General features: G+C 35.7%; 1 protein-coding gene across 1 annotated transcript in view; it reads right to left on the minus strand.

Moving 5' to 3' along the window:
* The window catches only part of rab11fip1a (RAB11 family interacting protein 1 (class I) a), a 28,738-nt gene that overhangs the window by 6,785 nt on the left and 7,227 nt on the right, over window positions 1-14,726 (minus strand). The window contains exons 2-4 of the mRNA XM_067395259.1: window positions 6,476-6,894; window positions 5,299-5,598; window positions 3,823-4,702 (exon numbers count right to left, since the gene is read on the minus strand). Coding sequence (XP_067251360.1) covers window positions 3,823-4,702; window positions 5,299-5,598; window positions 6,476-6,894 — 1,599 coding nt within the window. The remainder of the gene's footprint in view (window positions 1-3,822; window positions 4,703-5,298; window positions 5,599-6,475; window positions 6,895-14,726) is intronic.

Genomic DNA, 14,726 nt, shown 5'->3' on the forward strand with positions numbered 1-14,726 from the left:
TCTACAGAGTCTGAAGGGGATTGGGAATAGCTATTATCGGTTTCAGGCAGTACACTCAGAGCCAATCTGCCAAAGAGTAAAAACATAAAATGGTCAATTTACAGCTATACCAGTGCTTACAATCCAATATGTTTCTGCTGGACATTACTACTGCAACTGATAACACTAAGTTCAATCCATTTAATACATACAGCACAGGACCCTCCTTATCATTCCTCATTGCCTGACATTAACACTTTACATGAACATCTGAACACTTAAAAACAATAGAAACAATGTCTTTCTTTCTATTAAATGACATATATATATATATATAAAAAATATTTATATCTTTTTAATAAAAAAAACTGATTTCTACAACTGATTTCTTAATGTAAATATGAATCTTTTATTTCAATTCTAGTCTTTAAACATAAACCCCAGATAGACAGGAGGAAACGTACCCTGCACTTCCAAATCTAAAAGATCCACACAAACAAAGGCAACAAAACAGATTCCTGTCTCTATCTATTCTCAGCTTTTAGAAAATTAGTTACTCACCATAATAGTTAATCACCACAAAACCGAAGTTTCCTAAAATCCTTAAAACTCCCAGTACAAGAAAAAAAAAAAAAAAAAAGTAATCCTTGAGACCTTTTTCCCTAAGACAATGTCTCTTAGTCACTGTCCGTCTACAAGATCATCATCTTTCACAACTTGTTTCACTCCATACCAGAAGTCTAGCACTTGACGATCCAGTCCACATTCCTTCCTCCACGAACCAATCAAAGGGCTTTGGCCAAACAGGTTAAGTAAGTTACACAGGGTCAAATGCAAATCATTTAATACAATAAAACCTATTCTGAGTACACTTTGTGGCCATAAAAATTAACAGACACTTAATGCCATAAATAAAGTATACATTTAGTATGCTTTGGATCAAGTGAAATTCTGCACAATTTATATCGGTCTAAAGTATTACAGGCACTCTCAACAGAAGAATGAATGTAGAGCTGTTTATTTGACTAAAATCACTGTGATACAACATGTTCCACTTTCACCCAAGGGTATGAAACTCTGAACTATGAAAGGGTATGATACCTGAACCCCCACATCTAGTTGAGAAACAATGATCTCATCCAATCCTTACAGGCAGCCCCCATACACACACACTTTCACAATGGAATACAGCTGTGCTGAGAAACAAAAACAAAAATGCTAGAAGCTAATGGAAGCCTTTGGACACTAAACACTTTCAGTAAAAACCTCAGTGTTTAGCAATTTTTGAGCCGTTTCACTAAAACTACTTGTGCACTTACTCTCTTGACCTGTTAGGCTGCATTTACACTGCAAGTCTTAATGCACAGATCCAATCTTTTGACCATATTTGATTTTTTGGCCAATGTGTTTCGGGTTTTGAATGGCCATGCTATTAAAATTATTTATATATTCCACGTCGGGTGGTCACGATTACCTGCCAGAATGGATAAGCTATCAGCTGCCAGTGTCATGGGTGTTTTGCAGTGTGAATTCTGACTGAACGAATATAGACTGGAAAATAAAGGTAATTTGCGCTTGTTATTTTATCTACAGTCGTCAAATCTAGAATTCCGAAGGGAAATAAAGTAGCAGGTAAGATTACATTTATTTTAATCAATGATAAAAGAGAGCGAGTGAAAGAGAGAGCGCACACGAGAGAGTAGCCAGTGAAGCTTTTGGTTTATTAAAATAAAAAAATTAACAAAAAAATAAAATAAACACACTGCGGTCTCTTTTAAATTAAATGGGCAGAGGTTGAAATTCAGCTGCTGTATGTGTGTGGCGCAATTTCTTTCAAGGAAGAAATAGATATATAAAGTTTCTACCTCAATAACAAAGCTGTGAATTTTCAGTGCGAGTGCATACAAACACTGCTTCATAATACAAAATTACAGCTACCTTTTAGTAAGCAAACGCGTCGCCCTTGCCTTGTGATTGCTTGGAATTCAAATTGGAATCGGATATGCGTGTTTAGACGTAGGTCGCATGTCCAGAGATTGGATATGTATCTGGTTTAAAACCACATTTGGAAGTGGCTCAGATCGGATGCAAAAAAATGGATCTTGTGTGGATTTTTGTTTTTACACGTATGCAACTAATTTTGATCTGTGTCAAATGTGAGCAAAAAATTAGATTTTTTGTGCCGGTGTAAAGTAAGTATTAGTGTCGAAATTTCAGATCTTCTGTTATTAACCATCTTCTTAAAGCAATTTTCTGTGTCTAAATAAAGGAGTTCCTCTTTAAGAGGAGTAGAGTAGACAGAGGTGAGGGGAGTCGAGTTTCAGCCTGGGTTTTCCTCAGCTCTCAGGTGTCAAGATACTAACTGCATTACAGGGCAGCCTGATACATCATTCAGCATGCAGCCTCAGCATGAGGTAAGCTGAATATAGTACAGATAAAACCTCTAAATCTTTAGTTCTTTAGCATCTAATAAGAATGCTAGAAAATATGGTGTTTAAATGAAAACAATGCTCAGACAGTTCCCTGGGGTTGCATTAGAGCTGGCTAATATAGTTAAAATATATATATATATATATACACACACACACACACACACACACACACACACACACACATCACTCATAACTCATAATGCTATATATAGATCGTTCATAATGTACACAACTGTTCAAAATTTTTGTCGGTAGTTTTTAATTGTTTTTAAAAGACGTCTCCACTGCTCACGAAAGCTGCATTTATTTGATTAAAAATACAGTAAAAACAGTAATATTGTTAAATATTATTACAACTTAAAACAACTCAACATTTTAAGATATATTAAAATAGAAATGTCTTTCTTTTAATTTGAATTTACTCCAGTCTTCAGTATCACATGATCCAATGATTTGGTGCTCAAGAAACATTTCTTATTATTATCAAATGTTGAAAACAGTTGCTCATTATTATTATTTTTTATTTTTGTGGAAACAATATATATGCTGATGCTGAAAAGAAATGTCTTTTTTTTTGAGGATTCTTCTAGGAAAGTTCAAAAGAACAGCATTTATTTAAAATAGAAATCTTTTGTAATATTATAAATGTCTTTACTGTGATTTTTAATCACATTAAATGTATTCTTGCTGAATAAAAGCATTAATTTCTTTAAAGAAAAATCTCAATAATCCCAGACTTTTGAACGGCAGTGTATAATATAATAACTGAAACCGTAAGCACAGTAAAAATGTAGTTAAATATAACTAAGGTGGGGTTTTTTTTCCACTAACTGAATATAAGGATTCACCAATATAACAATGTACAGTAATTAACAGAAATATTTAATTTTTTTACTAAAACATTTTAATAAAACTGAAACTTATCAGAAAGGCTTCTTGGCTACTATTAAAACAACTTTTGTCTTTATCAACAGACACGGATGTACTGTGGATTACATAACTGAAGCATTTTTAAACGTCAAATAATGTCCATTGTTTATGTTATTTTAAGAAGGCCCACACCTTTTATGTATTTCTATTAAGTCACCTCTGCCTGTGATTATGAATATCCACGCTGCACAGGAGCCCTCCAAAACTGCCTCCCTGATATCAATTTTTAGATTTATTAATGTAGTAGATATGGTTTGAATTGCAGTCTGTGTGTTAAATGGGTCGGGTACAGAATATAATTAGTGTTGCTGTTGATTAATGTGTCGGGTGTTCGGGTAGGAACTGCAGGTGCAGAGGGTCACCAAACTGTGCATTAAAATCATCATAGCATTGCCTAATATTATATCACCAGCAAATGTATAACTAATAAGTAACTATTCACCCAGCCATAAATTATTTGTTATTCAATATGTGCACTTACCTTGGCTTGACGGCAGACACTTTTGCTGTGCGACTGGGGAAAATGCTAGCGGGTGGTGTTGGGGTGAGGGTGGTTCTAACGCCCCTCCGTGGGTCCGTGGATCTCTCTTCTGGAATATCCGGTGTGAGGGGAATGTCTTCAAAGGGGTTTGTGGAAGAGGGCTCATCCAGACGTTTGGGTTCATTCATCGCTTCCTCTCTCTTCTCCTCCTTCTTCCTTCCAATGCCAAAGAGAGAGGAGAGGCGTTCAGTTACTCTGTTCTCCTCCTGGTGCCGCTGCTCCTCGGCTCGCTGCGTCTCCTCTTCACGGCGCTTCTTCTGCAGCTCTTCCTCTTCCTTGCGCTTCTTCTCCTGCTCTTCAAGTCTGCTTTTCCTCTCTTCCTCTTGTTTTCTCTCTCGTTCTTGCTGCTTCCTCAACTCTTGCTCTTCCTGTCGATTCAGCATCTCTTGAAGGCTTCTTACTTCGGGTTTCCTTCCCTTCTCCTCTTCCACCACCTCTGCACGACGCTCCAGCGAGCTGAGGCTCCTGCCCTCTAGATGGCTCTGTGGGACAAGAGAAGTTTTGTCTTGCACTTCAGGCTTGTATGAGGGGATGCTTAGGCCTTTCAATGAGTCGATGGAGATATCGGAAGCATTTCGTTGATGATTTTTACGAACATCCTCTACTGAACCCTTTCCTGAGCTGTTCAGACTGAGTGTGGAGCCAAAAGCAGCTTTAGGTTCTTGTTCCTCTGCATAAACGTGGCTGCCGTTGATACAGAGGTTATTCTGCTCCGGTATGTTTTGTTTAGAGCGGCTCAGAAGAGAAAAGGGGCCAAGAGACACTTTGCTATCTGAGCTGTCAGTGCGCTTGTGTCCTAGAATTTTAAACTTCTTTTTCACTGCAAAGAGAAAATAAAAGACAATATGTATTAAAACTGCAATGTCCTTGAGGTCCAAAATGAATTTGGATAAAGCCACACTTAAAAATTTCTAACTGCAATATATTAACAACGAAAAAATCATTAGCAGTGACTTATTGATTTGTAACTAGTATCAAGGCAAATATTAGAAGATGTATGAGCTACTTATCAAAATATATTTCTATAAAAAAAAAAAAAACTGAAAGAGTACAAACTAAAATGTAAAATTAAAGTGTTTTTTCCTCACAGTTTTTCTAGCAGAATACAAAGAAAAATATATATTTAATAATTTTAGTTTTGTAACAATACACAGTAACAAACAGAAGTATTTACCTACTTACACTAGGAATAAATAACATTTAAAAATATATATTAAAAGTACAATATGTAAGATTTTCTGTCCGCTAGAGGCCTCTCTCTCTCTCTCTCTCTCTCTATATATATTATATATATATATATATATATATATATATATATATATATATATATATATAGGGAGATGCCTTACCATCAGGAGAATCCACATTAAGGCCGGATGTGGATATTTGGACAAGATGCATAACCTTTGACCTTACCATCAGGAGAATCCACATTAAGGCCGGACGATCTGCTGCTGCTGAGTGAACTGTTCTTCTCAGGCAGGGTGCCCAGGGTTGACATGGACTGGGACACATTCCTTTGGAGGTTTGTTTTTGGTCCAAAAAAGGATTTCAGTTTTGATTTCTTCTTAGGCGAGTCAGAACTGCCCTCTTCTTCCCCTTCACTGTCTGTTCCCACTGTGGAGGGTACGATCGCAGAGGCAGAATCCGACAGGCCGTCCTTCTTCTTTCCACGGATTTTATCCTTGAGCTTGGAGATGCCAGAGCGAGGCTTGTCTGCCATGGAGAGGTCAAACATGCTGGCTGTCAGGTTATTCCTCATGAACTGAATGTCCAAATGAACTTCCCCTCTGTCTTTCTCCTGTTTCCCATTCTTATCCATATATATATATATATATATATATATATATATATATATATATATATATATATATATATATTTTTTTTTTTCTTTTTTTTTTTTTTTCGTCGTTTTCTGTCTATAAATATATCAAAACAGTTGTTCCCTTGCCTATTAAAACAAAATATTTGGTGTTTCCATAGTTTCTACAAAACAAAACTGGAAACCGATGGTAACGCGGGTATGACGCAATTGACAGGTGACTCCTCACACGTCCCGGAGCCTTGGTTAAAATTGCAATTTTCTCATGATTTACAAATAGTTGCAAACATTTGGGATATTGTAAGTACTCAAGTGAACAAAATATATAACACTGGCCTAGTGGTTTTTGGATATTTTACTGAAATCTTTTACATATTGCACCTTTAAAATAAAAGATGTTTATTTTAAATTGTGATAATATTTCACATTATTACTGTTTTGTTTTACTGTATTTTTCATCAAATAAATGCAGGCTTGCTGAGCATAAGAGAACATTTTAAAAATCTTAATTATTCCAAAAAATAATAATAATAATAATAATAATAATAATGGGAGTGTACATACAAAAACATTTTGATGAATGACAAAAATATCTAAAATGAATGGTGTGAATTGATTTAAGGATGCATGATCAATATAGTAACTGTGGATTAAATGTCAAAATACTTTTTTATACATCCTAACTATGTAAACTGGTCAAAGCAGACATATAAAAGCTTAAACCAAAAAAAAAAAACATATTTGGACAAGATGCATAACCTTTGACCTTACCATCAGGAGAATCCACATTAAGGCCGGACGATCTGCTGCTGCTGAGTGAACTGTTCTTCTCAGGCAGGGTGCCCAGGGTTGACATGGACTGGGACACATTCCTTTGGAGGTTTGTTTTTGGTCCAAAAAAGGATTTCAGTTTTGATTTCTTCTTAGGCGAGTCTGAACTGCCCTCTTCTTCCCCTTCACTGTCTGTTCCCACTGTGGAGGGTACGATCGCAGAGGCAGAATCCGACAGGCCGTCCTTCTTCTTTCCACGGATTTTATCCTTGAGCTTGGAGATGCCAGAGCGAGGCTTGTCTGCCATGGAGAGGTCAAACATGCTGGCTGTCAGGTTATTCCTCATGAACTGAATGTCCAAATGAACTTCCCCTCTGTCTTTCTCCTGTTTCCCATTCTTATCCACCAGCTTGTACCAACTGCAAAGAGAATCAAACAAATTCTTCATTAGACAACATGACAGTCGTGCCCCTTTTTTGTTGTTGTTAAAGGTTAAAGCTATTATGATTTTTTACAGTTTCAACTTTCTTTAGTGTGTAATGTTGCTGTTTGAGCATGAAAAATGTCTGCAAAGTTACAAAGCACAAAGTCACTTCAAAGGGAGTTATTGTCTCTGCACCGTAAGCACCGTTTCTGATCACCATGAAACAAGTCCATTGTAGTCTTGAGTTTTCTTCCAGGAACATGTACGTCACAATATTTCTCATTTAAATAACTCCCACTGAAGTCATACGCTAAAAAAGGGCAGGACCTGGTTGATACGTGTTAGTAATTTGCTGAAACTCATGGTCATGGTAAGGGGCCTGACATTTCCGAAACACACTTGAAGCGGTTAACCCATGTTGAGTTTAGCTCCAACATTAATCAAACACACCTGAACAAGCTAATCAAGCTCTTCAGGATTACTAAGGCTAAAGGCAGCTGAAGGTTGTTGGTTTTTTTTCAGGGTTGGAGCTAAACTCTGCAGGATAGCAGCTCTCTAGGACCGAACTTGCCTACCCCTGGGTTAACCAATCAAAACACACTTGTCCAGCTGACCAACAGAGCACATTGTGTTTTTCAGAAGGAGAGGCTTCATAGAGTCAGGAACTAAACAGAGAATTACTGACAGACTGGGAAAAGAGGTGCTGCAATAATGTAAAATATGTGAAAAATGTGTTTTTGAACATTCAAACATGAACCCCTATTCTAGTAAACCCCAAATCAAAATCAAGACTTTGAAAAAGGACATAATAGGTCCTTTTTTAGAATGATCATTTATTTTTATTATTTCAGCATATTTAAAGTCTTACTTTTAAATCACATTAAAGTATTGTTATTGCTAACTAAAACTTAAAAAAAAAAAAAATACAATAAAAATATAATAAATATTACATAAAAATGTAAACTTTAAAAACTAAACTATTGGCAACTAAAAAGTTGAAGAACTCGAATTACTAAAAACAATAAAAATTTAAAATACAAAAAAGTTAAATATAAAGAACAATAAAAAGACAAAAGCACATAAAATTATGAAAACAAACTAAAATTCATATTGAAAATATAAAAATAATAGCTAATACAACAGCTAATCCAAAATATTAACAAATAAATAATACTAAAATAACACTGCATACAGTCAAACTAACGATATTATACGACAAATTATATTTTTACTAGTGGGTGCAGGACACTATAGTTCATTTATGTAAGTGAGGATAGCAAAATAAAGTAAACTGACATATTATAACCAAAAATTCTTCATACAGTGGACTACCAGTAAAATTGATAAAAATTTGGAACCAAAAATGATTCAGACACTTTGACCTGACCATGTTTTGCTTAAGTGTTATCTGACATAATTTTCTGACACAGATCTTGTCATATTGTACTACCATAGTGAATAAACTGTATTAATGAATTAAATGTTCAAGGTGTCAGACTAAATTTTGGGTTGACTGTATGTCACATGTCACATATGTAATTTAAGATCTAAGTGTCATTTTGGGAACATTTTACATATGCCTCGTTGCAATTTTTTTTTTTTTTTTTTTTTTTTTTTTTTTTTGCCTTTTGTAAAGAAATCGTTGCATATATTTTTTAAAAGACAAAAAACTGTAGAAGAACCCTGTAATCTCCAGCTGATTGTACCATATTATTATTATTTTATTATGTGAAAATAACAAGACCACAGAGTGATCATTAGCATTCATTATACAAAAAAAAAAAAAAAAAAAAAAGTTAAAGGAGTTAAAAGTCAGGGTATGATACTTTTTTTTTTTAGTTTCACAATGGTTTGCTATAATTATATAGGATAAATTCGTTAATTCAAATGGTGGTAGGATCACAAATAAATTGCTGTATACAAAAAGAGAGGCCAGAATTTTACATGGGACTTGAACTCCCAGTAAATGATCCAGGTCACAGATGCCTGCCTACTGATGAAATAAAGGGAAAATGTCCATTTATCCCACGCTTGTCCCCCAATTTCTGCTCTGCAGCTTTTTCAGCAGAGCAGCAGGTAGGAGAGTTCTAGAGTTCAGTATCTGCAATCATGAACAAGCCATTATCCACCCACGCTGTTGTCATAATAGACTCCTGAACACAGGGATCATGGGTAGTCTACAGTCACACTGACACCAAACAACGGCTCCCACAGACGAATCTGATTAAACATGGCATGTGCTCAGAGGAAGCAGCAGCAGCAGAATTCCAAGCATTTAGGTTTGGACCCCCACAGGACAAGAGCTTTGGACAGACTGCTACTACAATTTTAACAAACACATTTTTCCATTTAGAATAAAGTTATGTTGTGCATCATATGCAATCATTTTCCAGCAAAAGTATGTTTATGACTCTGTGGAGTTACATTATAGCTGTATTATTTCTAGCTTGTTGCATTTTTTTTTCTTTTTGTACATTTTCTATTTGAATGTAAAAAGTATTTAATGAAAAATGAAGAATTTAATGTTAATGAAAATGTCCTATTAATTGACATTAAAGTGAAATTACTGAACCTAAACATACAAGCTTGATAAAAATGCTCATTTTAGAAGAAAATTTCAGACGGCACTTAGAGGCTTTTGCATCTGAACTCTTCATATATTTATATTACCCATGTTTGAAAACTTTTTCACTACACCAGCCACTACATTTGACTACTACATTAAGTAACCAGCCTTTCAGAACTTCTAGCTTAAAGAAAAATATAAGAAATAAACCAGATTATCAAAATCACATTAGATTTAAATATATTAATTCAGTAACACTTTATTTTTCAGTGTCCTTATTACACATTACATGTAATTACTAGTAATTACAATGAATCGTGCATAATTACACGCAACTAACCCTACACCAAACTCTAATCCAAAATCCTATAAGTACATGCATTTTATTATTACACCGTACTTAAATGAATAATTACACTGTAACCATTAATTCTTATTAAATATGATTCAGAATCACTTCTGTTTCACTACAATCAATCATTGTTTGTGGATACCATAATAATAAAATAGAATAGAAATAAAAATGAAATTTTCTGTGACTTTTCTTATAAAACAGCATTGATTTTGTTGTAATTCCCAAATATATTTACTCCAAAATTAATGTTTAATGGTAAACACATTGAAGATTAGCAGACAGGCTGTCAAATCAAAGTGATCTGCTGTTTTTCCTCACAAAAGTCAATGTACTGTGGCCAGCTAGTGTCTTTAGTACTGGTATGACCAACAAGCAGATTTTCAGCCTTACGTTTTGGTATCAGATTAGACCAATTTACATTTTTATGTAACTGACATAAAGGTATGAACTTCAGTCTTGAAGAAAAAAAAAAAAAAAAAAAAGTGATGACTAAATTGTAAAAGTAGTCTTATCAGTTTATGAAACCGGCCCATGAACTCAGCGTACTGAGTTCATGGGCTCTTCTCTATTGACATTTGTTAGAAAAGCCAACCTATTCTCACTTCAAATGTGTCTGATAATGATAATGAAAAAAATTTCTTTGTGTTTTGCTGTGCAGAAACACTTCACTTATTTTTATTTCAAATAATAATAATCTCATAATTCAAAATACTCTCATTTATGCTTGGAATCACATCAAAATGGGAAAGACTTGAGAAGTCCAGGCAGGAAACAGTGGACCGTATACACTCAAGACCACAGCAGGAAACTCAAATCTGGAGTTTCGGGGTGTGGAAAGAGTAACGGGAAATCATGCCTATCAGCAATCGAAGCTCAAGGAATGTTCTTCATGATGTCACTGCTTGGAATTTGATAAGGAAAGTTCTTTCAAGATAATCCAGACCTATTTACATTATCTCCTGCTCTAAAGTTTGTTTGGACCAAGGGGAGGTGAACAACAGATGCTTGACAAACGCAGTACAGAACATCACATCTACAGATATTTAGGACATGACCTTTTTCTTTTAAATTATCACCTTGCAGTAAAATCCATTTTTATAGTCGCTTTCACATGCATTAATCTTCAATATATCATTCTCTCACAGCTCTCAGAAATCGATCCAAATGGTCATGCCTGAAAGTTCTTTGTTATCTGAGACATGATGGATGGACTTCAAATGAGCATCCAACACATTCCTTGCAGCTTATCTAACACCCCTCACACACTGGTTTATCTCTTTATACAAGGAAAAACTAAAACAAACAAGTGCGGCTCCTAATCTAACTTCACCAGCAATCATTAACTCCATCTGAGAAGAGAACAGTGAACTACACTGTGTTTTTACCAAGAACAGCCTTCTATCATGAGATAAACACAAGTCACATTTATATAAAAATCCAGGAAGTAGATCTACTAAATGATTTACTTCAGATTCACATAATGAAGATGACACAAGTCTGGTTTAAGTGATCATTTCATGCACGCAAAGGATAATCCTTCATCTATTATTTTACTCTTTTTGAGGGACTAAAAGAAGGCTATAAGCTAGGTTACTAGGGTTTGGTTTTCAGTGTTTCAATACAAATATATAAATCTGCTAGGGCTAGGCATGGACAGATTTCACAATTTGATTTGATTCTGATTCACAAGCTCTTGATCGATCCCAAATTTGATTCGATTTTTGATTGATTCTGATTGGTCTCTACACATCGTCACTACCCACTTTACCCACCCACCATACCTGAGATCCAGTTTCCATTGGTTGAAATTTCAAATGATGATAGAAAACACTGCATCATGCACAACAACACAATCAGATCCCAGAAGTCCAATAGCTTTAGCCAAGCAGCATGTCATGTTACTCCGTGATTTACGCATTGTCTTATGTTGTGTTTGGGCTTGTTCGATACCACCTGCTTTAAATGAAGATATGTGATCTTACTATGGTTTACTAATATTCACAAAGTTACAAACCAAAACGCGGCACAAAAGCATCATGTGTACTGTTTACACGTATGTCTGCAGTGTATATGTGAATCATTAATGTGTATGTTCAGTTTTGGTTTAGTTTTCACTGTGTTCTGTCCCCGTTTGGCCATCTTGTTGCAGCCTGCGGTGGACATCCAACCCAGCCCACATCTATAGGTGCGTTCCATTCGACCGTAAGTGGACTGCGAAGTGGACTTTACAGGATATTTCGCCATCTTAAGTGAGATTCCATTCTGAAGGGAGCGAACATGTTCAGTTCGAAGGGCACTGCGAACGGCATAGGGAATAAGGGAACATCGATACATCACTTCACAGGAAGTAGAGAGGTAAAAATGACCCAACTGTCATTGCGCACCACGTCACCATTCAGAACTACGATGAAGCAGAGCCGTTGAAAAAGTTTAACGGCTCTCTGGTTGAGTATTCATACATTTTATACGAACGAAAGTATGAATGGTTATGGCGATGAGTGTTACATTTGTATATTTTATTGTATGATTAGGCATGACAAAGTAAAAGTGTTGAAAAGTAGCTAAGGCTCTATCATTTACTTTATTTTATTTAACATTACCTCAGGAGTGTTTATGCGGCTGCGCGTGGAAAAGAAAGCGCACAAGACCATATATTAAGAATACAGTTAACCAAATGAGAATTTATTTTCATATGGCATGACAGTTACAGCTTCAAATCTGTTAAGAGTCAATTTTAAATTCGAAAGTAAATTAAAATATCTAATTTATTTATGTTACCAATATCCTCGACACGGTCGTTGACTTTCTTTGATGACGTTTGCAGGGCGTTCCAAATGAACGATTATTGTCAGCGAAGTCCACTTCAACTGATAAACCGTGCTCAGGGAGTAGGGACGTAGGGACCCTGTTGAATGGAACGCAGCTCAAGTGTGATGTCAGAAGCCAGGCCCATGCTGCCCTGCAGCCGATTCTTAAGATTTTATTGGTCATGTCAATCACAGTACTGATTGCCTACACCCAACACTGATCTCTAAAACTACCTGTCACTGCAATTAATGAAATTACCTGCAGGGAGGGATTTCAGGTGAAGTGGTTTAGTGGGGAGTCACAAGGTGACGTATTGGGCATGGGCATGACTTTTGTCGTCACACTTGGATGTGGGTGGGGTTGGATGTCCACCGCAGGCTGCAGCAAGCCCTACTTGGTTTTGCCTGCCTGTGTTCCCTAGTTAGTTTCCTTGGTTTTTAATTAGTTTCACGCACCTGTTTCTGTTCAGTTGATGACCCTCCTGGTGTATTTAAGCCCTGAGTTCTTTCTGTTCGGTGTTTGGCTTCATTGCAGCCACTTACAAGTCTCTAACTGAAACAAATATGCTTGCTGTATTCTGCTCATTGAGACCTTTTCAACAACATATAGCCATGTTTCCAACACTTGACATTTCCCAGGAACTAAGAACTTTGGGGTGGTACTCGGTATAATTCGACCACAGGAACCAAGGTATAAATGAAGTTCTGGGTAAAAATTTCCCCCTCAGAAAGTCTCTGGTCACAAGGTAGTAATTTTTTCAAAGTCCAGGAACTTTCGAGGGTGGGACTTGGCTGCTGAACATGCTGATTTTGAGTTCACAGTGCATTTTGATTGCATTGGAGTTGACTCCATGCAGCATTTCATTTCAACCACCATTTTTAAAAGGCTGTTGCAGTACGTGCAATAAGAGTTGTTTGCTATTCGAATCAACATTGGCGTTTAAAAAAATACAGCAACAAGGTTTAGGCTTTATTAAGCTTATATGCAGAGGACAAAATCCATCCTGGGACAAATTGTTTTGGGTAATTTCGGTGGAAAAGCAGTTTATGACAAGTCAATCGGTTATGTACTATGATTTTACAGATCACATTTTCATGTAAAGCAGTTATTTTGGAGCATTATTCAATAATTCAGTAATTATTCAATAATTAAAAAGTAAGTGTATAATAAAGAGCGCTATATGTCAAAAATAAAACTCTAAAACGTTCCTAAAGGAGGGCTTCCTCTTAATAAAATAATGCTTAGCTATGAAGAGTATTTAAGTTATTGTAAAAAAAAAAAAGAAATAAAATCAAAATTATAAACATTGACTTACATAATGCTAATTTAAAGTAATAATTTAATTTAAATTTGAATTAAACTAGCCTAACCTTGCTGCGAATTGGGCACATAAGGGTTAACAGGAATCATGAGTTCTCACCGATTCCTTTTATTTGTATCAGGTAAACAAAACCATGTTTACAGAGAAACTTTAAACCAAGGGCCCAGCCACTGCGAGACTGCAAAACAAACTGGTGCAGCAAGTTTCCTCTGCTCATTTATTTATGGGATAACAAATGATTTCATAAAGAGTTTGAGAGGTCATGTGGCATGGGAATGCTTGGCCTAGATAAAGGCATAGCAAAATAATTAGAAAAATGATCCACTGATGTTAAGAATTAACCACACCTTAGTCTACATGAACCTGGACTGGTAACACAAAGATTATGGATAACTGATACCGGTGAATCAATAGATGGAGAGGCGCTAAAACGTGACAGGACTTTAAATTGGCTTGGAAGTGGGGAAAAAATGCCATATTAAATTTAGATAAGAACAGTTTAAATATTAATATTATTAATATATCATTAATACCACTGTAATATTGCATTTTTGTCTCGGATATTCTTATAAAAGAGACAATAATCAGCTGACCCACACCTCAATGTCAGAGCTGCCATATCAACATTACCCTGAAGTAGGACAGTAACACGACACCAGCAAGCTCTAAGAAAAAGAGGAGGCAAAATTCAATCCCTTGTGTGCCCATTTAATGAGAGGGAGAAAGAACGAGAAAGAAAGTGAGATGTCTAGCAAAAAAAAAATAATACAAAATTCA

The sequence above is a fragment of the Chanodichthys erythropterus genome, chromosome 9 (genome assembly GCF_024489055.1).
Source record: "Chanodichthys erythropterus isolate Z2021 chromosome 9, ASM2448905v1, whole genome shotgun sequence".
In the NCBI taxonomy this organism is placed as follows: domain Eukaryota; kingdom Metazoa; phylum Chordata; class Actinopteri; order Cypriniformes; family Xenocyprididae; genus Chanodichthys; species Chanodichthys erythropterus.